Genomic DNA, 25,893 nt, shown 5'->3' with positions numbered 1-25,893 from the left:
AAAAAAGAAAGTCTGTTTTTATTCACACTGGAAGCACATTTCCACATGTATCAAATAACCAAAAATTCAAAAGGCAGGGTGACCCAGAGTTTTGAAAATTATCTATAGAAAGAGACATATCATCCACCAAGAGTGAGGGGGTAAACTGCACAGTCAATTGGAAAACACTTAGCATGGCATGGTAAAACTGACCATGCACATATCCCATGACTGTCAACCCTATTCCCGGAGCATCCCATCACCGTATGCATGGCCATTATGATGGCATTGTTTGAAATAGCCATAGACTGGAAACAAGACAGTTGCCTTTATTGGCTAGTGGTCCTCCTGTCGTTTTAGAAAGGTATAGTCGCCACAATCCCTTCTTATGTTTCAAAGCAAAGTCTACTCTGTGCAAGGATACTTCGATCTGAAGGGTCATTCACATAAGAACAATTTTGTGTGTTCACGTGCTGGTGACAGAGTTATGTATTTCTGCTTGACCATTTGTATATTAGACTCCCGATCACCCTTGGGACCTCTGAAATGCCTCAACATGGCATGAACAATTGTGGACTGAGGAGAGAACACAAGGGTATGGATGACGACAAGTACTTTTTCTAAAACAATTATTATTAGTGATACCTAGATTGATATTCAGTAAGCTGAGGTTTATGGTTTTGTATATTTTGTTAGACTATATTTCTCATAGAAGTATTAATAACAGGGAGAAAAAATTGTTTAGGTTATTAAATAGTTAAAATAATGCGAAGATAGCTACAATAAAGAGACACAGGAATGTGGAAGGAAGAAACGGTTGTAGTGGAAAGAGAGAAAATGCAGAGAAGCCATTTCTAATAATACAGACCAGGCTCTACCTAATGTGAGATAACGGCAATCTTCTGAGTCTTCTGACTGTTTCCTTCAGTCTCTATGTTAACTCTTTCGTCCTAGGCTACTACTCCTCAAACCTTCCTAACTGTAATTCTAAGATCTCTAAAGGTAAACCAATAATGCTGTCTTGAATTCCAGTATTATATTAGTACAGAACGATTTTACTTAAATATATTTAGCGATTATATGCTAACTACTTGTTTTCATTTGCTTAAGTAATGTAGGGATTTATGATGCTTATTAATGGAAATCTATGCAAATTATTGAACCATAAATTGGGCTAGAACTCTCAATTTTCTTTCAATAAGTATTCCAAAATAGCTTTCATAATGAATGTCTCATTCTGAGAAGAACACTAAACAACTGATGTGAAGTTACATATATAATTGAAGGATTTTATAAAGCCTGATAAACCCTGGCTAGGTATTCCTTGAATCGTCACTTACATTGTGCTTTGTGAGATTTGAAATATTAGTTGCTATTGCTTGTAGCCAGTCAACGCAGTCTTCAGCAGAGAGGCACTGAATAATCCCACTGCAGACCCCATCCACAGCAATGACTTGAAAGGCATTCTGCCTGCAGATGTTCAGAACAAATCAGATCAAAACATACTGTCATTGATCTATTTGCAACTCAAATAGTATCCGTTGAAAAGCTTATCTTTCAAACAATATAAATATCAGCCTCCAAATTCATATTTGGTTACCTGACTTTATAAACATCTCTGTTTTAAATGAAACACTAAAGATAGACCCAAATGACATACAATTTCAATTTAGTAGGAAGCATCTTTAGATTCAGGTAACTATGGAGAAACTTTGACTTCTAAAACATAAAATAGGTAAATGAAAGAGAATCTAAGAAATTTTAGATGCATTCTTTTCCCAGTTTGCTATAACATTATGCATAGTTTACTTATTATTTAGGCTACCTTTGTCTCCTCTTAACATTTGTCAATGCATTTTCTGACTTAGAAAGATTGCAAACACAGGCAATAAAACATTCAGCGTGACATTAAAAAATCACTTGATAACATGAGTGGCAGCACTTTGTCCGTTGTTCTCCACCCTCATTCTCAGTCTGTTCATCTTCTCAAAGATGATTTGGAACAAGAGATTCATACCTCCTTTCCAGGTCTAAATGATCATGCTCTCCATTTGCATGGATGCTGAAAATTCCATGAACATTAAACTTTTTTCTTAAAATGTTATGATCAGTCTAAGCATTCTGAAAGTATATTGTTGACTTTTGTTTTTGTTGTCATAAACAATTAAATGATGCTTTTACAAATTGTTCACAAAAGTGCTATTGAATTTAAAAGTGTGCCCTATAGTTTCAATGACTTCCTTACTTCCAGATATTTTAATATTTAGATATAAACTTAATGGACCGGAATATATAAAATCCCAAAATGGATGGAAGCCAGCCAAAGTCTCATGCTTAAGAATTACTTCATTGTGCAACATGATACACAAACCATATTTCAATTCCAGTCAATTATGAATAGAAAACTTCTGCAATTCAGTATTCAAAATGCTATGTAAAATGTATAAATTTATATGTTTTCTCCAAACAAACACCTTTCCTGGCTCTTCTACTAGACATTTGTGGATATAAAACATGAGTTTAATCCCCAAACAAAGAAAATCTGATAGAGCATGTCTGGCTTAGGTCTCCTGCTAGGTTTATGCCACTCTGCCTTCCTGTCTCAGAACTGGGCACATGGTAAGGCCTTGGGCATCCACGACTCTGAGGGTTCAAATTGTCAATATTTTTAGAGAAACTGGTTCTCATATTTTGGACACAGCACTTTATAATGAAAACAGGGATGTGCTCAGATATACATTTTTGTTTTCTTTTAAAAATACATTAAAAGAATTTCAGAAGTATAACTATTGTCCATCTCTTTGAAATAAAGTTAGTCTGATTTTGTGACAGTGTACACATTGAATGAATATAATGTTATAATTTCACATGATATTTTTTGCTTTCATTCTGATGTTTAACAGCAAGTAAGATGTTTAAAGTATTCAGACAGAAGTTTAACCATCCATAGAAAATGAGAAATAATTGGAGTTTAGTAATACATATTTCTTTCCGCTCACTGGTTGTAACCATTGCTTCATGTACCATAAATTAAAGCATATCTTGATCATATTTGTCTTCTCTGCTTTAAATGAATAACAGCAGCTAGATATTTTTAGCTAATAAAAGTCAGTACACTTAGATCAAATCTTCAATCTATGTAATTATGGATGCTACATAGTCCCTACATAGAATAATTGAGGGGCTGATCTTTTATGAAACTAGACTTGTGAGTTAATACATATCAATTTTTACATTCTGTTTCAACTTTTCAAATATGGAAACTCTTTTATGAACATAAGTGAAACACTTGAACAGCTTATTTGATTACATATGACCACTGATAGAATAAGTTGATCATAAAAATTACAGTTATCTGGGGCCTCTATTGCTAAGTAAAGAAGGTTATTAGTAAACTAGCTCACTTAGTTGTGCCTCAATTTCATCTAAAGTGAGAAGAATTTACTGTACAGATTTAACAAGTATTTTCTGAATAACTGGTGGATCTAAATACTTTAATATATGGATGAAGTTCTATGTATAATATTCCCCTGAATAATCCATCAATATGGTCTTGATTGCAATATTTCAGTGTTAAAAGAAAACGTACCCACATAGAATTATTGTCTCATCAAGCACTAGGGAAAAACTGCAGTGCTTTTGTTTTTATTTGTAGCTTTTAGAAAATGTAATTCTACATAAACAATAAGAGTTAATATTTATTATGGAATCAATAGACTCCATTACTCATTAATTTAGCATTGTGAGACATTAAACTTTTACAGCATTAACGTAACCTTTTGGATACCCAGACAAAATTATGTGTCTTAGTCTTAGTTATATACATATATACACACAAACAAAATTACATCACTGAAGTTTTTTGACTTAGTCTGAAGTTTTTTGTTCAGGCTTGTTTTTCCACTGTCCACTTATACAGTTTTCTAAAGGTTCTTGGTAACTCTTCTGGCAATAAAAAGTATTTTCAAATGTTGCTCAATTTCAAAGTAGGTTTATTCATTTAAAATGCAAATTTAGTTTTCCTTGAATGAAAAGTATACTGCTCACTATACAAATTCATGAATAATTTTCAACCTAACATAAGCGATCAAATAAATATACATCATTTCTAATTAATACAGTTTGTGATTCCTGTTTTGATTCATTGTTGATTTTACCCCACAAGAGGACATGTACTTTTATGCCACAGAGACTAAAATGTAAAAGTTTGGAGTGGCTGGAATGAGCATGAGTTCTGGGAGCTCACCATGGAAAAACAGGCAGACTCAGAATGAGGTGGGCTTAAAGTCTGCAAGGAACCACTGCAGAACTCCACATAGAGGACCACAATGTCTAGATTTGTGTGGTTTGGGTGGTCCTGTTAGACCAGCGAGGGAAGGACTATCACTGGTAAAACTTGAGGTGATATGAAACTGAAATAAACCTATATTAGTGAGAGTGAAGATGAAGCAACTTAGTTCACTTAGTTGTGCCTCAATTTCCCCTAAAAAATGAGAACGATTTGCAGATTTAACAGGGATCTCGGTACTTTCACATATGGTTGAAGTTATACGTATAATTTCCCCCTTAAAGGCATTAGAAATGACGTGATTCAATAACTGCTTTTTTAAATGAATTATGAAGGAGTGAGTAGAATCAAAACTACTTTACCATGTTGGGCTAAGCAGTGGGATGGCTTGGCTGGGGCAGGTAAGGGAAAGCAAAACTTTTAAAGAAGAGATAATTAATCCAAAAGAAAACGTTCAAAGCATGAAAAGCATAGTATATCCAGAGAAATATGGGTTGTCTGGCATATTATGTGTGAATCTGAAGAGGAGGCAAGTCATGAAGTTGGTGATTGGACAAGGCAAAATCAGTGATAATTCACATATCTTGCTGCAACTTGATCCTAAGGGTCAGGGGAGCCAGTGGAAACATTGAAGCACTGGAGGAAAAGGGTCATGCTTATATTTTAGAAATATCTCTCTGTGGGGTGAAGGATACGGAAAAAAAGTGAGAATAAAGTCTGAGGGATGTGAGAAGGGTATTGCAATACACAAAAGGAACTATGAGAAAAATCAGTCTCAGAGTGGCCCCGTGTGAAGACGGAACATTGACTCATTTACTTGATTTCATTATCACTTAATTGGTGGGAGGATGCTATTCAAGGAAAGGAAGAAATAAGAAGAGGCCCCTTGGGTTTGTGATTGTAGCATTTTACTCTGTCTTATTGAGTGTAATCCACACACAGCAGGCCTGAGTTGTTTCTTCCCTGTGTGCACTACCTTAGTTCACTGCTGTGTCTTCTCTTTAATTTTTCAGGCACAAAACCTAAGCTGTTTAGGTACATCAGGAGCTTTTTCAAGTTATTTTTTGTGACTTATTTTCCAGACCTTAAATTCACTAGATGTTTCATGAGTTGAAACCACATAACTCATCATTCCCTAAAGAAGTCCTGCACTTTATGCAACAGTGTCTTTCTCCCTGGTACTCTTTGTGTGAAATGCCCATCTATGCTCCTTCAACATCTCCAAGGTCCTTGCAAGTCAGTTAACACTAGGAAACTCTCTGACTCACAGTTCCTCTAGTTGTGAAATGAAGAAGGCAACACATATTCTGCACACCTCAGGCTGTATTTTGAAGGCTATAGACTGGACTTCTTAAGAACTGAAAAATCTGTTAAAAATACCAGTTGTGTTATTTCTGCCTGTCAAAATCCATTTCAAATTTTAAGACGTTAACTCAGGTGCCATCTATTCCATGATATTTTCTATAACCCTTGTATTTGGAATGAATCTCTTCCACTTTAATGCTCCTAGACTTCCTGATTCTTTTATTGCAACATTTGTTCTCTGTGGTATTAAACATGTTTGTGTAACTGCTAAATCCAGTTCGATCTTACTAAGCTGCTAGCTCCTTGAAGGAAAAGCCATATATGCTATTTTATACCTCTCATAGCATTAGCACAGTGCTCGGAGACTTTAATCCATAAGTAAGGAACAAAAACAAATAAGTCCATCTCCATTTTACTTTCACAATCCACTGCTTTTGCTAACTTGATATCTAGTGTTGTCCAAGACAGCTCCACTGTCAGACTTGAATTCTCACATTTCTGTTCTTTAACTATAACCTCTTCGTTTCCATCACCACCAAAATACCCTATTATTTTTCTGATCTTTCTTAGTCCTTCCAATTACCCTAGTTCATATATCTATTCAGGATCTAGCTGCATTGCCTAGACTGAGCTTCCTGTTCATCCATGCAAATTATGTGTTAATTTTTCACTTTAGAATTTCCTATCACTGTGACCTCCAGTCACTCCAATCTTACTACTTCCCAGCCCTCAATAACTCCAATTTAACTAAACGAATATCCTTTTCTTCCTGGCATGGCAGGATTCCCTACCAAAAGTAATAAATTGTGCAAAGAAGCCCCAGTACAATTGATCTCTGGGACCCCAAGATCCGTAGTTGCTCTTGTCTACTTTGCTACCTTTCTCCCCTCACGGGAGCAGGTATTACATATGCAGATGCTTACCTGAACGTCATTTTATTTATCTCTTCCTGGATAATCCTAGTCACATAACAGCTCTTCCATAATTTCTCTGTCCTTCTATTCCTGAATCCTGCCATTTCTAGGGCATTTGAAACAGAAGGCATTGCCATGCAAATTTTGAATATCTCATCACATCAGCAGAAGCACTACATTATATACCTTTAACTTATATTTGGTTAAAATTTATGGGCTTCAAAAATACATATTCTATCATTTGATCAAATGTAAATTTTATTCTGTGACTAAAGCCTAACAGAATACATATACTTCTTCAAGGATTCTTTCTTTCTTTTTTTTTTTTTTTTTCCAGTTTTCCAGAGTTACTCAAGCACCCTGGAATACTGTTCTGCTCTGACTATGGCAAAATTAAAATTACTATTAATTAATAGTCTCATATCATTAAGTAAGTGTGTTATAATAAACTGGAAAAATGAAACAAATAACGACTCTTTAGCAATATAATTTGCCCTAGATTGAAAGAACTATACAAAATTGATCTAGAATTTTTCAAAGGAAGTGTGGACTTTTCCAAAGAGAGTTATATATTTTAAGGGGATTATGACAGTTTCTTTTTTAATCCCCTACATAATTGTGTAAGAACAAGTGAAGAGGTTTATGCCAGAGGAAGGAATATTTGAATGACTTATGGAGAGTTTCTTAATGGTATTTAGTTGATGTTTTCTAAAAATTATTTATTGTTCCTGAGTTACATAGAGACCAGTCCTTGTGGACCTCCTGACCAATCTGTGAAAGTGGAATGCAATCAGTCCAACTTCTGTATCCACTTTTGAGGACCACATGCCACATCATGATGATGAAACTGAAGGGCAACTGCCACATCAGACGTGGGTGCTATTTCTGTTTATGAGCATATTTGCCATTGAGTCTTCCTTCTTTGCCAGGCACAGTGGCTCATGCCTGTAATCCCAGAACTTTGGGATGCCTACGCAGGCAGATCACTTGAGGTCATGAGTTTGAGACCAGCCTGGCCAACATGGCAAAAACCCATCTCTAATAAAAAACACAAAAATTAGCTGGCATGGTTGTGGGAGCCTGTAATCCCAGCTACTCAGGAGGCTGAGACAGGAGAATCACTTAAACCCGGGAGGCAGAGCTTGCAGTGAGCCGAAATAGTGCCACTGCACTCCAGCCTGGGTGACAGAGTGAGACTCTGTTTCCAAAAAAAAAGTGAGTCTTCCTTCTCGATTAGTAACGCACGCCATGGAATGCTTAAATGTTATATTCCCCTTTCCACCTCATCACATTTTTATGAATATACTCTTACACATTGTGCTCCTTTCTCTACTGTCATTATATTTCTTCCTATAAACTATTTTTTATCAATTAGCTTCTACAATTATTCTACCCAAAGTCACCCCCAAATTAATCACTGTTCCTCAGTTCTTTCAGTATTTCTTTTCTGTAGTTGATACAATCAACTGTTTCTTCTCCTTAAAACCTTGATTGAAATAGCTTCTATGACATCCTTATGTAATAGTTTTTTTTTTATGCCTATCTACTTTTTTCTGTTTCACACATTCACTAATTGTGCTTCCTCCTCAGATCCCCTAAAATATACATTCCTGAAGCTTCCCCTCCTTCAATGAACAGCCATGAATTCAGTATTTACTATAAACCAGATACATATTTGGCTTGATTGTTAGAGACCCATTTGCAAAGATTGCTGTGTTATTAAAAACACAATTTTTATAACCACTAAACTTGCCTACTGTTTAGATACTAAACTTCATCCACCAGTGTCAAACCTGTTACCATCTGAAACGTCTTCATCTCAAGGTAAACAGCGTGTGCACTCTGGGAGAAAACTAGAAATTCTACTGTCATTTGAGAACTTTTAAAGTCCAAAAGCCTACTTTCAATATTGTTGATTTTCATAGTGTTTAAAAAGCATGCAGTAGATGATAATTATACCTAAGGAAAAAACTAAGACATTAACTTTTTTCATTAAAATTCATTTAATAAATATTTGTTGAGTACTTTCAGTCATAAAGTATGCTAAACACTGAAAGTACTCCTCAAAATTAAACTCGCAAATTCAAATATATATATAATATGTATATAATATTCTATAAACTGATGTGCACATATTTATATGCTCATTTTGCATATAAATAAAATAAAGCTTGAAGAGATTAAAAGAACAGCCAGTTTTAACAATCTTTAACTCTTATTCTAATACCCTTGACACTGCAATATTATAACATACTTCAAAATTTAAAGCAGATATTTATATCTGAATCAGGGTAATTACATTATGATAAATGTAAACTGTGTTATTACTGATAAAAATATCATGATAAAATATCACTGATAAAAATATCATGACTGATAAAAATATCAAAACATGATAAAAATATCATGTTTTAATTTATACATACATAATAGTACATGACTGTAACACAATTTGATTGCAATTAAATATGACAGGTATTACATCACTAAAGTTAAAATCATGAGCTATGGCAAAAAAGTCACCAAGAAATAATATCCTAAGTTTGAGCCAAGCTAAATAATTTTATTTATTTGTAATCATGGGCAGCTATTCATAATAGTCAAAATATGAAATCAACCTAAGTGTCTATCAGTGGATGAATGGCTAAAGAAGTGTAGTATACATATATTACATTCATATGTACATATACATATATATGCAATAGTATATTATTCATCTATAAATCTAGTGTAAATCACTTATTTATCTTTTCTTGCCCCCTGATCCCTCACTGAATCTACTACTACTAGTCCATGAGCTTTTTCAGAGAAAGAATCAAACGCAATGTCTCCCACTTACAGATATTAAATCAATATTGATTGAATGAATGAGTAAACAATAAATTAGCTCTTGAATGTGAATCTCTATGAAATCCATTCTGAATAGTGCTATGTTTGTAACTGCTTATTGCTGTCATGTGTATTGAGTGTAATTAATTCAGCTGATGAAGCTCTTGATGTGCTGAATGCCATAAAAATGAAAATGTAAGGAGTCATCTGGACCCATTCAGACAATTTCTTTCTTGTCAGAAATTTCTCTAGCTAAATGTCTTCAAATAATGTAACTGCATTTTTTAAAATAAAAAAGAGAATAAATATACACTTTTAAAAAATATGCATTCTCTTAATAGAAACATTAAGAGAGCTCTTAAGGCAGAAGGAAAATAGAACCAAAAGAAACAAATGAGAAGAAAGATTAAAAGTAGAATATGTTTGAATAGTTACATGAAAGCAATAATATATTTTGAAGTATCTAATTTACATTTTTTCAGTATATCAAAAATATGCTGAAACAGAAGAAAAAACAAAAGAATTAAAGTGTCTTAAAGTTCCAACATTTTCTGAAATTGATATAAATTGTGTTAAACTGTAATAGTTATACATATATGGTTCTATATCTATGATAATGTTTAGGCAATAACTTAAACAATAACAAAAAGATGAATATATGAAAATTGAATAGAGGCAGTATTAAATAATAAACATCTCTAATTATTACAAGAGGTAAGGAAATAAAACAGCACAAAAACTAGTCTGTTGAGCAAAAGGACTTTGAGATATATGTATATCTCAACAGTATAAAATCTAACAAATCAGTTTCAAAATGGGCAAAAGACATGAACAGACACTTCAGTAAAAAAGAAATACTGATGGTGAATAAGTACATGAAAAGATGCTCAATGTCATTATAATATGCAAATCAAGGCCACTGGGACATGTCACTACATACCCATTAAAGTGGTTCAGTAAAGCAACAACACTAAATGCTGGCAGAGATGTGGAGAAACAATCATTCCTACATTGTTGGTGAGAGTGTAAAATTGGACAATCACTCTAGAGAGCAATTTGACTGCTTCTTCAAAGACTAAAATACTATTGTAATATAACCCATTCATTGCACTTTTTAACATTTATCAGAAGAAATGGAAATGTATGCCCCCAAAAGATCTATATACAAATATTCATAGCATCCTTATTTAGAACAGTCAAAAACTGGAAGCAACCTAGATGTTTTTGCCAAGGTTGAATTTTTTAAATATACTACATCTATACCATAGGATATCACTCAGAAATGAAAAGGAATGAACAACTGAGGGGGGGAAAAAAAAAAAAAACCTACTTGGAAGAATCTCCAGGAAATTATCTTGTGGGAGAGAACAACAACAACAGCAACAACAACAAAACAGACACATAGACCAATGGAGCAGAATAGAGAACCCAGAAATCAATTCTCTCATTTACAGCCAACTCAGATTCAACAAAAGTGGCAAGATTGGAGAAAGGGCAGTCTCTTCAGTAAATGTTGCTGGGAAAACTGAAGATCCATATGCAGAAGAATGAAACTAGAGCCCCATCCCTCACCATACATAAAAATAAAATCAAAAGGATTAAATACTTAAATAAAAGGCCTGAAACTATGAAACTGCTGGAAGAAGACTCTGGGGAAATGCTCTGCGATATTAGTCTGGGCTAGGATGTTTTGTGTTAAGACCACAAAAGCACAGCCAAAGCAAAAATAGACAAATGTTATTACATCAAACAAAAAAGCTTCTGCACCACAAGAGAAAAAATAAAGTGAGAGACAACCTACAGAATGGGAAAAAATATTTTCAAATGACTCATCTGACAAAGAATTACTGAACAGAATATATAAGGCACTCAAACAACTCAATATAAAATCTGATTTAAAAATGGGCAAAAGATTTGGACATTTCTCAAAAGAAGACATAAGCATGGTCAACAGGTATATGAAAAACTGCTCAGCATCACTAATCATCACAGACCTGCAAACAGAGTGCAATTCATTTAGCTGATGAAGCTGTTGATGAGATATCTCACCGCATTTAAAATGGCTTATGTATGAAAGACAGGCAATAACAACTGCTGGTGAGGATACGGAGAAAGAGGAACCTTTATACACAGTTGGTGAAAATGTAAATTAGAACACTTCAGTACTTCAGAACAGTATAGAGTTTTTCAGTTCTCAAAAAACTGAAAATAAGACTATCGCACAGTCCAGCAATTTCAGTAGTGGGTATATATTTTAAAAGAAGGAAATCAATATATGGAAAGGATGTCTGTGCTCCTATGTTTATTGCAACAATATTCATAATAGCCAAAATGTGAAATCAACCTAAGTGTCTATCAGTGGATGAATGGCTAAAGAAAGTGTAGTATACATTTGGGTCAGGCACAGTGGCTTACACCTTTAATCCCAGTACTTTAGGAGACCGAGGCGAGTGGATCATTTGAGATCAGAAATTCCAGACCAGGCTGGCCAACATGATGAAACACCATCTCTACTAAAAATACAAAAAAGTAGCTGGGCATGATGGGGTGCTACTGTAATACCAGCTACTCGGGAGGCTGAAGCAGAAGAATTGCTTGAATCCAGGGGGTGGAGGTTGCAGTGAGCCAAGATTGTGGCACTGCACTCCAACCTGGGCAACAAGAGTGAAACTCCATCTCAAAAAAAAAAAAAAAAAAAAAAAAAAAGAAAGTGTAGTATACATAATATATATATATATATATATATATATATATATATATATATGCAATAAAATATGATTCCTCCATTAAAAAAAGAGTGAAACTCTGTCATTTGCAGCAACATGGATGGAACTACAGGTCATTATACTGAGTGAAATAATCCAGGCACAAAAAGATAAGTATTCCATCTTCTCACTCATATTTAAGTGAGAGCTAAAAATGTTGATCTCATTAAGATAGATAGTAGATTGTTTGTTACCAGAGACCAGGAAAGTTAGAAGGGAAAGAGAATGAAGAGAAGCTGATTGATGAATACAAACATATAGTTTAATATAAGAAATAGGACCTAGTATTAAATAGTTTAGTAAGGTGACTGTAGTTTATAATAATCTATTGTATATTTTTTTAAATAGCTAGAAAAGAAGGATTTGAATAGTTCTCATATAAAGAAAAGACAAATATGAAGATGATGGATATTGTAAGTATACTAACTCAATTTTTACAAATTCTATGAATGTGTTAAATGATCACATGTATTCTAAAACTATGCATCTATTATGCATCAAAAAATTGAATTAAATAAGGCTATATAGTATCATATATAATGTTCTCAATAAGATGAAATAACAGGCGAAGAATAGGTTATTAGTTGTCAGAGATTAGAAATGTGGTGAGGGAGGAGGGCAGGAGGGATGCTGGTGTAGTTATGGAAGAAATACAGAATGCCTGCAATGATGGAACTGTTCATACAAAACTTGGCTGCACTGGTGGATGCAGGAACATGCATATGTGATAAAATTTCACAGAAATAAACATGCATGCGCACACACACACACACATGCAAAGAGGTCAAATCTGTGTGGTGAATTTTTTCAAGTTAATTTTCTGGTTGGGATATTGTATTATTGTTTTGCAACATGATACCATTTGGGATAATAAGCAAAGAGTAAATGAAAATAGTATTTCCCACAAGTGCATGTGAATATACATTTTTTTCAAAATAAAAGGTTTAATCATAAAAAGCTAGGATTTTCAACAGAAAAAAATAAGATGGTATATTCAAAATATATCTGTAATTACATTAAAAGTAACTAGACTAATTTGATTTAATGACCAAGTTTGTTACTTTGGATTAAAAACAAAAAAGAATATTCCAAATATATGTATAATATATAGATGTGTATATATACCTATATATTAATGCAGAATGAGCACATTTTATACAGTAAGACTAAGAACAGTTTAAATAATAGGATAGAAGGATATACAAGTAGATATTAATAAATATAAATCTGTTTTTTATTTATCCTAATATAGATAGAATTAAAGGCGAGAAATATTTCCAAAGGCATAGGACATGTCATAATTATCAGGCATCATATAACTGGAATTTATAAAAATTCTGAATCTACTTGTATCTGACAACATAATTAAATATACACAGTAAACCCTGACTCAACAATATAAAGAAACACACAGATCTACTATCATAGTGGGATACTTTACCGTCTTCATATAAAACCTAATACAATAAACTGAAAAAAAATCGTGACTGATGCAGAGGATCAGAGCCTCTAATGAACACATATGGCCTAGTTGAAATGTGTACAACACAGCACTAAAAAAAATTACAATACTCATTCTTTATAAATACATATAAAACATTTCCCAAATTAACATATATGCTGAGTAAAATCAAGCCTCAACAATTATCAAGGCATTGAAATCATCTAGCATGAAATTATACTAAATAGAAATAGCAAAAAGATAATTAGAAAATCCACAAATATTTTGAAATTTTATGATACACTTTTAAATAGTCCATAGGTCAAAGAAGTAATTATAACAAAAATAAAACATTATCAAATGAATTTTTAAAAATATATGAATATCAATATTTGTGGATTTCCTCTTCTGGCCAAGACAAAGTGACCTCATTCTTATCAGATGCTTCCTGATGCAACTAAAGAACTTCAAACATAACATGACAAAAGTATGGGAAGCCCCTGTGAGGTGAACAGGTAAGCATGAATGACTAGGGACTTCAAACTCAGGGATAAAAAAAAGTGCTAAGTCCCCTGGCTTTTCCTCCTGCATGTCCTAGACATGACCCTCTGAATCCTCCACTCTGAATGGCTAACAGCAAGATTTTTAAAAACATAAAGCCTACAATGGAAACTTGTTACTCTAAAGGACTAGAGAATGGGTACACTAAAAACAAAACAAAACCTTTTGGCAATACCTGCCCAAATTCAGCCAAATATCAATGGATACATTGTCTCCCTGTTCACAAGGTTTTCAACAGGGCTTAGCAGGAAGCTGGTCTTCCATCCTACACCTTAAAGAAGCGGGCTCCAATTTCCCTGCCAGGGTAGTGTCAGTGGGGTGTCCTGGACAGCTGAACTGTCATACTCACCTGCAACAATCAGACTAAACGGGCTTGTGGGAGATGGGACAAGTAAGTACTGTGCCTCCACTTCCGTGCTGACAAGTGTGGCCCAGCAAGGAACTGGGTCTCTCCCACCATTATCACCACGGTGGAATGAGGTGGTACTTGGTGGAGCTAGTTGGCCTCTCCTATCCGTCCACCTCCTTCCTTCTGTCAGTAGAGTTCTGTGGGGAGCTGAGCTTCTACCTCCAACCTTTAGCAACCAAGAAATATGAATGACCCTGTCCATCTACCTTTCCAGGTGTCAGCATGGTGCAGTAGGAAACTTAACATATACACCCACGCAGTCCTCACAACAAAGAGATTGCCTGCTAAAAACAACAAGAAGAAGAACAAGAACAACAACAACAAAACCCAGATTAAATAGGAACCCGAATCTCAACATTTAATATCCAAAGTCTAGAATGATTTTGTTAAATAACTTGTCACATCAATATCCAGGAAAATCACAAGTTGAACAAGAAAAGAACTAACGATACTAACAATGAAATGAATGAGATATTGAAATTATCTCACAAAGATGTCACAGTAACCATCATAAAAATGCTTCAACAAGCAATTAGAAGTTTTCTTGAAACAAATAACATTGTTTTTAAAAACTTTAAAAAAGAAGTTATTTTTAAAAGGATAAACTAGAACTGAAAAAATAAATCAACAAAAAATAAAATGATGAATAAGCTGAAGAGCAGAGTTAACTGACAGGAAATAAAATTTGAAAACATAAATACAGATCAATAAACTTTCCCAAACTGTTTAACAGAAAGAAAACAGATTCTTAAAAAGTTTCTCAGTGATGTGCAGGACAATAACAAGAGGGTTAATATTTGCATCAACAGAGATCCAGAGGGAGAGAATGTAAAGTGGGGCTAAACAAGTATTTGAAGGAATAAAAGTCAAAACTTCCCTAATTTGCTGAAAGTCATAATCACACAGGTTTAAGAAGCAGAATAAAGCCCATTTATGAGAAACTTAAAGAAATATGTGCCAACATACTTCATAATTAGTCTTCTGAAACTGAAAAAAAAAAGAAAAAAAAGTCTTGAAAGCTGATAGAAAGAACGTATTACTTATAGGGGACACCAATTTGAATGACAGTGGACATTAATGCCTAACGTATTTTAGCTACTGAAAGAAAAGAACTGTCAACTCCAAAGTCTGTGTCCACTAAGATAAATGAAAACTAAAGGAATTAGATGCTAGCAAATCTACCTTTAAAGAATGTCTAAAAAAATTAAGCAGAAAGAAAGCGATAAAAGAACCTTTGAAATTCAGAAAGATCATTGATGGGTACACTTTGGGTTAAGTATAATGGATTATCCTTTCCATGAGTTTTTAAAATCTTATTTGATGGTTGCAGCAAAATTCATAATACCACCCAATACAGTGTTTGATGTACATATAGGAAGTTAAGGTAATATCTTTATAAACAGGAAAGATAAAGGAATCTTAATGGAAGCAACATTTCTATACTTCATTCAAAGTGGTAAAACGTTACCAGTAGACTGGGATACATTACCTACACATATACCTCGAGCAACCAGTCAGAAAACTATGCAAAGTGATATACTCAAAAATACTATAAATAAGTCAAGAGGTGATGCTAAACTTGCAGGAGTAACTACAAGAGTGTTTGCTGGAAATGTGAAGATCTGGCAATACATATTAGGAAAAATAAGTCTTAAAATTAATTATCAAAATGGACTCGCAAACTAAAGCCTATGGGACAAATCTAGCCTGACACCTGTTTTTGTAAATAAGTTTTATTGGAACAAAGGTGTGCTCATTTATTTATATATTGTATATGGCTATTTTTGTGGCAGAACAGCAGAGCTGAGTACTTTGTGACAGATATATTAAGGCCTGCAAAACATAAAATATTTACTATACAGCTCTTTACAGAAAAGTTTCCCAATCCCCGGAACTTATATCTCTCAAAAAGCAATAAGAACAAAAATTCAAGCAGAAAAACTTAAGAAATGGAAACAATCAGGGAAAAAGCAGAGGCTCATAAAGTATATATATAAGTTAAGAGATCCAAGAAAGTCCCAAATTAATCATTTTTTAAAAATTAACAAAATGTACAACTCCTTAGCAAAACTGACCAAGATAAAAAGAGAAAAAAAATTTCCAGAATGAAAAGGAGGACACTACTTATCTCACACTTAGTAAAATAGATAATAATATAAGAATATTAAAAGCAGAAAATAAATCTTATAATTTGGACCAACTATGCCGCTGGGCATGTGGTTTATGCCTGTAATCCCCGCACTTTGGGAGGCCAAGGCAGGCAGATCTCTTGAGACCAGGAGTTCAATACTAGGGAACATGGTGAAATCCCATATCTACAAAAACAAAACAAAACAAAAAAATTAGCTGGGCATGGTGGCATGTGCCTGCAGTCCCAGCTACTCGGGAGACTGAGGTGGGAGGATCACTTGAACTCAGGAGGTGGAGGTTGCATTGAGTCAAGATCGCACTTCTGTACTCCAGCTTGGGCAACATAGCTAGACCTTGATTCAAAATAAATGAATGAATGAATAAATAAATAAACTATGCAATATTCTTGAGAAGTAAACAACACAAGAGGAAATATGAAAACTTAATAAAACTATCTATTGAATCCATTGAATCCATTAGAATAAGTTAATAGCAGAGTCGGGGCTTTAACTTGTGGTTTTGTCATCAGAATAGTAAGTGTTCAACTTTGTTAGATTACTATTTTGAAGCTCTTCTTTCTACTATAAAAAACATACTAAAATCATAAGGCATACTGTGATATGTTTAAAGGGTTTCCTAAAAGGCCTCTTTTTTAATAAGCAAAACAATCGTAACCCATAAACATGGACTCACCGACTCAAATCTGTGCCGGGCACATACTGAGAGAAGCGTGAGTGTAGTAGAGGGATCAGTCTGAGGTCGCACCATCGCTTCTCCCACCTCAAGCCTGGAGATGTCGGCCACGACGAGCATGATAATGTGTCCTGAAAGGAAGACAAATATTTAAATGTAATGTTTTTCTTCTGTGCTTTGAGTTTCTGTGTCCCAAACCCCTTTCATCTGGGGGATATTATTTTTCCCCTAAATGATCAAAAGGCTTTTATGGAATACCATGAGAAGAATTCCATATTACGGACACTAAAGTTGTATTGGTTAACTCACTTATTAATAGAATGCTATAAGAAGTTAAGAAAGGAATTATTGAGACTAAGAATGCTAGTGAAAACATATTTTTAAATGAGGAGTGGAGATGGAAGGAAAGGATAAGAGTGTGACAGAACATAATTTATTCAAGAATGGAAAAAGTGGGAAAAAAACTGTAAGTATAATTAACCAATAAGTGAAAAAATAAAAAAAAAACTGGTAGTTCATTCAATTAGCAAGTATTTTATGAGTGTCAAGCACAATTATAAGTGTTTTTAATTTATCAGTTTTTTGCAAATATTTTTTAATAGAATGAGCATTCCTGTAAAACAACTTTCAAAACACTACTCAAGGAAATCTGTGCTTGGTTTTCTAACTTCATATTCTTAAAGAGTTTATACTTTCTTATGTTGTTTTATTTGCATATCAAGGCAACTATTGTTGGCTTAAAATTATACATATCTTAAGTTTTGTTAGAGCTTTTTTATCCCTTTCTACATGGAGGAGACTTACATTTGATAAAATTTGGGCTTTTTCACTTGATTCATGTTTCTTCATTATTTCAGCTTTAATGTTAAAATTTCTTCATCACACCAGCGCATCAAATAATATTAATATTCAAGTTGACATGGGTTGTAAGCTCAATTTGGCCAGTAAACTGGTAACATTGACTTCCCTTTATTCACTAATTTTTGAGTGATAATGTTGGAAGAAGATTCTATTTTAGTCTAGATATTGAAACTCTGTGAAGTCTAAATATTATTAAGCATTACTCTCAGGCATTAAATTTTTTTAACAATTCTTCCAGTGAAAAATAGTATTACTTTTACTAAAGGTTGTATGTTGCCCGGCATTTTTATGTTAATTGTTTCAGATTGAGCAAACAAAAACGTACTAAGTGAGTGGAGCGGTTTAGAATACCTGGAAGGGTGGACTGGCTAAGATCACTTAGTGAGGGGTCCCTATTAGTGACTCAGTGAGCACCTCAGCCTCCAAGACACCTGTCCTTCAATGCTAGCCAGTTGCTTTGAATGCCTCTCTGGTGACTGCAAAGGCACAAACCTAGGTTTCATATTATTCTTTCTCCTGGCCTCATATCAGATGTTATGGATGATCAGCATGTGACGTGAGGTCAGATCTTCATGTCAGCTGTTATACGTGGTCAGTTCATGACACGGAATCAGTTCTTTATGTCAGCTGTTATAGGTGGTCAGCGCATGATATGGGGTCAGCTAGGCGACAGTACAATGTGGCGAGCGCTTAAGCTGCAAGTCAGAATCAGACCACTTATATTTGAATACCAATTTCCCAGCTGACTAGTCCATTACCTGGGGGCAAATTTCGTAGTCTCTGTCTTACTGTGTTTATTTTCAAAGTGGGGATAATAATGGTAACAACTGGTAAGATTACAGCAACAAATGAAAAAGTTATTAGAATATAGCCCAGCTAAATAACTCCATACTATTTTCAATATACCTAAAAGGCTAATGGTAATTTAACATTTACTAAAACAAACTAATTAGATGCATCGCTTGGTAGCTGTAAGTAAAAAGTATCAAATAATGTATTCTCAAAAATAATAAGCTCAAATAATGGGCAAAATTGTTTCTAAACATGGAACTTTTAAGGAGGACATTTTTAGGAATATTGCTGTTACTATTTAATAGTAGTTTTAATAATACCTGCCTGTACAAAGTGCTTGACTTACACCACTTGCAACATCTTTGAAAACAAAGCTCTTACTATGTTCATATTTGAAGGGAAAATCAGAAGGTATTTTTATTTTTATTTTTTATTTTTTGAGACAGGGTCTCACTCTATCACTTAGAAGTACATGGCATGATCTTAGCTCACTGCAACCTCTGCCACTGGGGTTCCAGTGATCCTCCTGCCTCAGCCCCCCTAAGTAGTTGAGATTACAGACGCCCACAACCAGACCTGGCTAATTTTTGTATTTTTAGTATAGACGGGGTTTCACCATGTTTGCCGGACTGGTCTTGAACTCTTGACCTCAGGTGATCTGCCTGCCTTGACCTCCCAAAGTGCTGGGACTACAGGCATGAGCCGAGAAGGTTTTTTTAAGAAACATTTTATTATTACTTCTCACCTTTTCATCATGAGGGAACATGAGGAAGCAATAATACTGCGTGGCAGGCTTGGGTAAACCAACTAGGTTTCTGTGGCCAGGTCAGAGATGTCCACAGGGATTGCAAGTGGCCCAGGACCCACCCAGCTGCACAAAGCAAGGTTCATGTTGGCAATGACTGAAACTCCTTCCCAGAACCCCAGTACACACATGCATTACTAAGTTCTATAGTAAACAATCTACCCAAGTTGCCCAGCCAGCAAAGGGCACCCCCAGGATTCACTTAGACTAACAGCTCTTTGATAGCAGAGCCAACAGATCTACTGCAGCACATTTAACATTCAACACTTATAATCAGAGGTGAAACAATGGAAAATAATTTGGATTTTTTTACTTGATTATTTCACATTTTGGTTATATATCTTCAAGTATATTATTTAAAAATAATTTCTCATCTTTCATAAAATACAATAATAATTTCCCTCAAATTTTGTGTTTCATCAATAAATGGGACAGAATATGTCGAAGATTATTAAAGACATGGATAATGAGATGTTGGGGACTGACTAATCACCAATACATGAATACGGTAGGTTTTTGCAAACCATAGCAATCCATTTCATAGATTGGTAAGTATGGAAATATATGTGGCCTTTGACATTCTTTCTGTGGCATCTTGATTTGATGCCTTTATGTACCAAAGGTATAAATATGTCACTTTCTTATGTTTCTTGTTTATAAGAAATATGTAATAAGTCCCTCTTCAGATATTTGACTAAACAAAGTTGATACATTTCATATTACAGACCTGTTATTTACAGTGGAAGATAAGTTATCCTTTAAAGAATTTTTCTCCTTACTTATTTTAGTTATGTAAATAGAATATAAATTTACTTTCTAATCATAATTTGGAATCACAGTCAGATTTATTTTTGCACAAAAGATAGTCTAAAAACACAACCACTTTTGTGCTTTTGAGAACCATGACTGTTTTTCAATAGCTCTACTCTACAATGTCAAAAACGTTGTTTCCTAAAATATTAATAATGTGATTGTAGAAAGAAGCATTTATGTTTCCTTGCTCTTTTCCCAAAATTTTGCACATGCCACACAATAAACTCAAGAACAACTATCTTACCAAAACAGAACTTCACACAGGGCAAACTGCTGACCCAGATTTTATTAAGGATTTGGCAGCATAGGATGTATTAATTAAAAGTGTACCGTTAAGAAAAATGTTTCTCAGTCTGTTTTGCTGATTATCTGAATCAGAATCTTCTGGTAAGCACAAAACAAATCCTACTCCATTTCAAGAGAGAAGTTCAGTGAATCTGGGCTGGGGCTGAGGAGCCAAGGTCGGGGTTGGCAAAACAAGTGACTTTCATATCCCTTAAAATTAGTGATATTGTGCATCCTTAGAAAGAATAGATGATATTTGTATGTAGGATGGTGGAATGATGTTAATATATTATAATCCTTTATTTCCCCTTAGACTTAAAATGTTGCCTTAAAATACAGTAAGGACATCTCAGAAAACCAGAATAATAAATACGCAAAATTTGCTTCAGATCAAGGTATAGACATTGAAAAGGCAGTTTGTAAGCCTAGGATAGAACCGAGAATTAAGACACATCAGAGAATCAAATGTTTCTTTTAAGTTGACTGTCTATAATATACACGTATTCTGCGGAAAGAAAACTTGCCTCACAATGCACTCTTCCTTCCAAGTGCCTACTGTCTGTTGTTATTTCATGTCTTTGACCTCTCCAAATTTTGTACACCTCTGAGTAGAGGTGTTCTCCACTCACCATTCCTCTATCAAAGCTTATTCAAGATACAGAAGGAACAGCACGTGCTCTCCCTGGCTGTGCAAGCCTGCATGGTCTGATTACCATTGCAGGTTAGTCTCCCATGTGGGCAACAAAGCACACACTTGGTTTGTAGTCTATCAACTTGTTTTGAATTTTTTAGTCAGATGTTCAAAGTCTCTACAGCTCTTTACCTCTGTTATTAGAATGCTGCTACTCATTCTTCTTTTTTCTGCTTATGTTATAGTTAATTTTATGCTTTAGTCTACAGATCTGGATCTTACTGTTCTTGTGTTAAAATCATAATTAACTGTTCCCCAAAGTATAATAGAGAGGTGTTTCCACAGAGTAAGTTCTCAACAAAAATGCATTTAATTGATATGTATTGAGACTTTTGTCTTTATTTTGAATATACTTTGTTTTGTTTTCATATTTATTATTATTATTCTCTATAGCATCATGATAAATACTTTCAATTTCCTTACACTGAAATATCTTCAACAATGTCAAAAGAATGTTCAATTCTAATGCTCAAAGGATAATAAAATGTGCCTTTGGAAATGGGAAGACATAGCTCCAGTAAGAGGAATTTGTAACAGTTGCTTTATTTTTAATTTTATAAAACTGAATTTTTTGGGGATCAGTCATGTTATAGAATTGGGGTGATTTTCTTGCTGTAATTGTAGTTTTCCAAGGAAGGACATTATTCTGTACACATTTTTCTATATGTCAATGGAATGGGTTAAAGACAAACCAGAATGATTTCTACCCTTAGACCTGCCATTCGGACTCCTCTGCTTCTCGCTATTATACAGGAGTTCAAGGGTATGAGACAAGACCTAGAACAAAACAGCTCCAAACAGCTTTCTCCCACTCTGAAGTAAGTGTGCTCTTGTTTCTGTCTTAGGATCAGAGTTGAGATGGAAATTCTTGTTTGAGGGACATGTGGAGGGTCACTCTCAGGAGCAACCTCTCAGGACTGATGGAAGCAGGGTATGTAGTTCCCAACACCCAGGTGAGCTCTGACTCCCAGGCAAAGGGGATCCAGAGAAGAGGGATCAGCTGTGAATGGGCACCTCCAGCTACTTAGGGCAGGTGCACCAGTGTAGTGAAGGAAAACAGAAGTGCATTGAAATTATTGAAGGCATCTAGATTGGGAGGGAAGAAGGTGAGCACAGTAATTACAAAATCAAGAGGTAAAAAACTTCATTTTATATCTAAGTGTTTCATTAGGAAACCTGTATATTTCCTCATAAATTTTAAGTCACTCCCATCATTGCTGTATTGTGGTTTCAAATGCCCCTTTTTGTGTGGCAATTACTTCTCTGGCAAAAAAAAAAAAAAAAAAAAAAAAAAAGATTTCAAAGATGGCCACATGAAATATATCCAGCTGAGGTTGGTTTTAGAAAATATCCTAAAATATCCTTACAGTTGTACAGATAACCTTTTGTCTTGGCAAATGTCTTTTTATGACGGAAAAAAGTCGACAACTTGAGGGCCTAAGGTTCTCAGCTGAAGAGTAATACTGGGGAAATCAGGTACAGTGAAGGCCATTCAGGACTGAAGATGTTCAAAAAGATTGCTTTGAACTAAAATGCCACTATTTTGACAAAAATTTCAAATGCAGTATGAATCATACGAGTCGGTAGAAGAAGCTACATGATGTCTGTACCATAATATGTGGAATAGAACAAAAAAATTCTGCTTAAGGTCACCTCTGCTTCTCTTCATGTTTGTAAGCATGCAAGATGATTGTTAGATGTGCTTGTAACCAGAAAAAATTATTTCTTTAAGAATGTGTGAGTGTTTTGAAGGATGAAATACAAGGAACTTCAAAAACATTTATAAAATATTAAAATCAATTTACTCAAAATGCAAGTAGAAAACAAAGATTAAAATTTTATTAAATATCTACAAAACAAAGGTTAATTTTAACTTTTACTAAATACATGTATAAACGTTCATTACATGTTAAAATAACGTGTGAATCGGATTTTCTCACTGCAGTAATTGCTTACTGTGCGTAAAGCTGGCTAAAAATTCCTAACAAATGGCAAATTAAATAGGTACTTTTAGTTAAGTAATTTCAAAAGAAAAAAGTGGTAAAACTAATATCAAAGCATTTTGAACCTGAAATCACATATAATGTGCAATGTTCTAAAACGATTGTATGATATTATACATTCCCAGTGACCTCCCCAAGTTAATAGTATCTATTGCTTAAAAAGAACTTAATCCATACAGACTTGAGAGGGGAAAAAATGGCATAAAAACCCTGACCTATTTATTTTCCATTTCTTGTTTATCATAATACCTAAATGATTATGCAATCAGGGATTTCCTATCTATCACATAAATCAGATTCACTAGCAGTTTTTACAAACTATGTGTTATCTCCTTATTAATCTGAGCTGTGCCTGGGTCATCTTACTGTATTATTGGGGTGGTAGTTGAGATGTAAGCCACTGTCACAGAGAGGAGAGGAGGTGCCACTGCTCTGGTCACTTGGAGCACCTGCAGGAGACAAAATCATAATATTCCACTGGTGAGAATGCCATACCCTTCTAAACTTATGCATTCCATTAAACTTTCAAGGATACTCAATAATATCAAGTAAATCAGATATTACAATACAATTTTATTTCAGTTATACTAAAGCCAGAGTTTTGCAAGTAAGCCAAGTGACTGCAGAGATCTGGGCACGAAAAAAGACTCACAAAAATTTGTCTTTGATTTCAGAAACATTAAGACTTTATTAAGAAAAATGTACAGCCTTATTAAAAGTATTATTTTGTTTGATTATCTAAAGTGGCTTGCTTTTAGAAACTGTACTTACAATAATGCAAGATTTTGGTTGCCTACAAAGTTCTATTTAATGTCATATTTCAACCAACTGGTAAATCCTACCCTTAGAAACTATAATTTTCCATGATGCAAAAACGTTTGCATATTCTCTTTTTATAGGTACTCTTAGTTTGTATTCAAATAATCATTAAAATTATCAAATTTTGTACAATTGCAATGAAAAAACTTCATATTAGATTTTAATGAGATGCCTACTAATATCTATTTTTTAAAGATGAGTAATGCCTTAAAGATTTATCATTTTCTAAGATTTCCCAGTTTAGTATTAGAGTCACAATTAGTATACATAGTTCCTGACTTCTGATTACTTGATTTTTCTAAAGATATTTTTTAAAGTTACAAATGTTTATAAATATTACCCATAAATATAATTGATTCTCAATTTACATTTGAAATATTATACTTGATTTCAAACATCATATGTCATAGGGAATAGTACTTACATAATAGTCAATGTGCTAAAAAAATGATATTGTTCCTCTCTTTTATTACTCTAACGTTCTGTAATTTTCCTGGAACTAAGAAGGGAAACATAGGCCTTCTTGCTATACTGATCTGGATATAATTTTTCTAACCTTTAAACTGTAAGAAATATCACACTATGTTTTAGTTATTTTTCTTGTGCAGTTTATTTGCATTTGTATCTTCTACAACATTTTAATGTATATATGTATTACTTTAAAGCAAATGTATATACATATTACTTTAAAGCATATACGTTTTGAACTGAACAAAATAAAAATACAACATATCAAACTCTGTGAATGAATCTTAAGCAGTCATTTGAGTGAAATTTAAATGTTTAAATACATACACAAAAAGAAGGTAGGTAAACTTAATGCTCTTAAGAACTTAAGAATGGAGGTGCAAACTAAACCAAAGCAAAACAAACAAACAAACAAAATAAATAAATAAATAATAAAAATAAAACTGGGAAAAAATTAAATAGAAAAGAGAAAATAAACAAAATTAAGACAAATATCAGATCTTTAGGGATACTAATAAATCAGATAAACCCATAGCAAAAGAAAATTAGAAAAAAAAAAGTAAGAAAATACAAGTTATCAATATCAGGAATGAAGGAGGGGTCATTACTGAGAGTTAACGGATGTCAAAAGGAATAATGAGAGGACATGATAAATAACTTCATGAAAGAAATTGACAACTTAGTTGGAGTGAACAAATAAATTAAAAAAAAAAAAATCCAACCAAAACTTACAAAAGAAGAAAGAGACTATCAAGTCTCATGGACATACACACAAAAAAAGTAAACAATATATTAGCAAACAGAACCTAGTACTATATGAAAAATATGTCACATCATGACCAAGTAAGTGGTATTTATTCTAGAAATGCAAGGTTGGTTTTACATTCAAAATCCATTTTAAACATTTACTATATCAGAAGGCTAAAGAACGAAAACATATACATAATATTTCAATGTATGCAGCAAAATATTTGAGACAATTCACCATCAATTTTTTTGAAAAAAGCAAATTAAAAACTTCAGAGTTCTAGGAATAGAAGTG

The 25,893-nt window shown here is 33.8% G+C and overlaps 1 protein-coding gene across 4 annotated transcripts in view; it reads right to left on the bottom strand.

The window, feature by feature from the left end:
- The window catches only part of SNTG1 (syntrophin gamma 1), a 906,932-nt gene that overhangs the window by 247,252 nt on the left and 633,787 nt on the right, over positions 1 to 25,893 (bottom strand). For all 4 annotated transcript variants that reach the window (XM_008000591.3, XM_073018076.1, XM_073018075.1 and 1 more), the window contains 3 exons: positions 23,931 to 24,013; positions 17,315 to 17,445; positions 1,320 to 1,449 (listed from right to left, as the gene is read on the bottom strand). In XM_008000591.3, coding sequence (XP_007998782.3) covers positions 1,320 to 1,449; positions 17,315 to 17,445; positions 23,931 to 24,013 — 344 coding nt within the window. The remainder of the gene's footprint in view (positions 1 to 1,319; positions 1,450 to 17,314; positions 17,446 to 23,930; positions 24,014 to 25,893) is intronic.

The sequence above is a fragment of the Chlorocebus sabaeus genome, chromosome 8 (genome assembly GCF_047675955.1).
Source record: "Chlorocebus sabaeus isolate Y175 chromosome 8, mChlSab1.0.hap1, whole genome shotgun sequence".
In the NCBI taxonomy this organism is placed as follows: Eukaryota; Metazoa; Chordata; class Mammalia; order Primates; family Cercopithecidae; genus Chlorocebus; species Chlorocebus sabaeus.
This window is presented reverse-complemented; position numbering and strand designations above follow the sequence as displayed.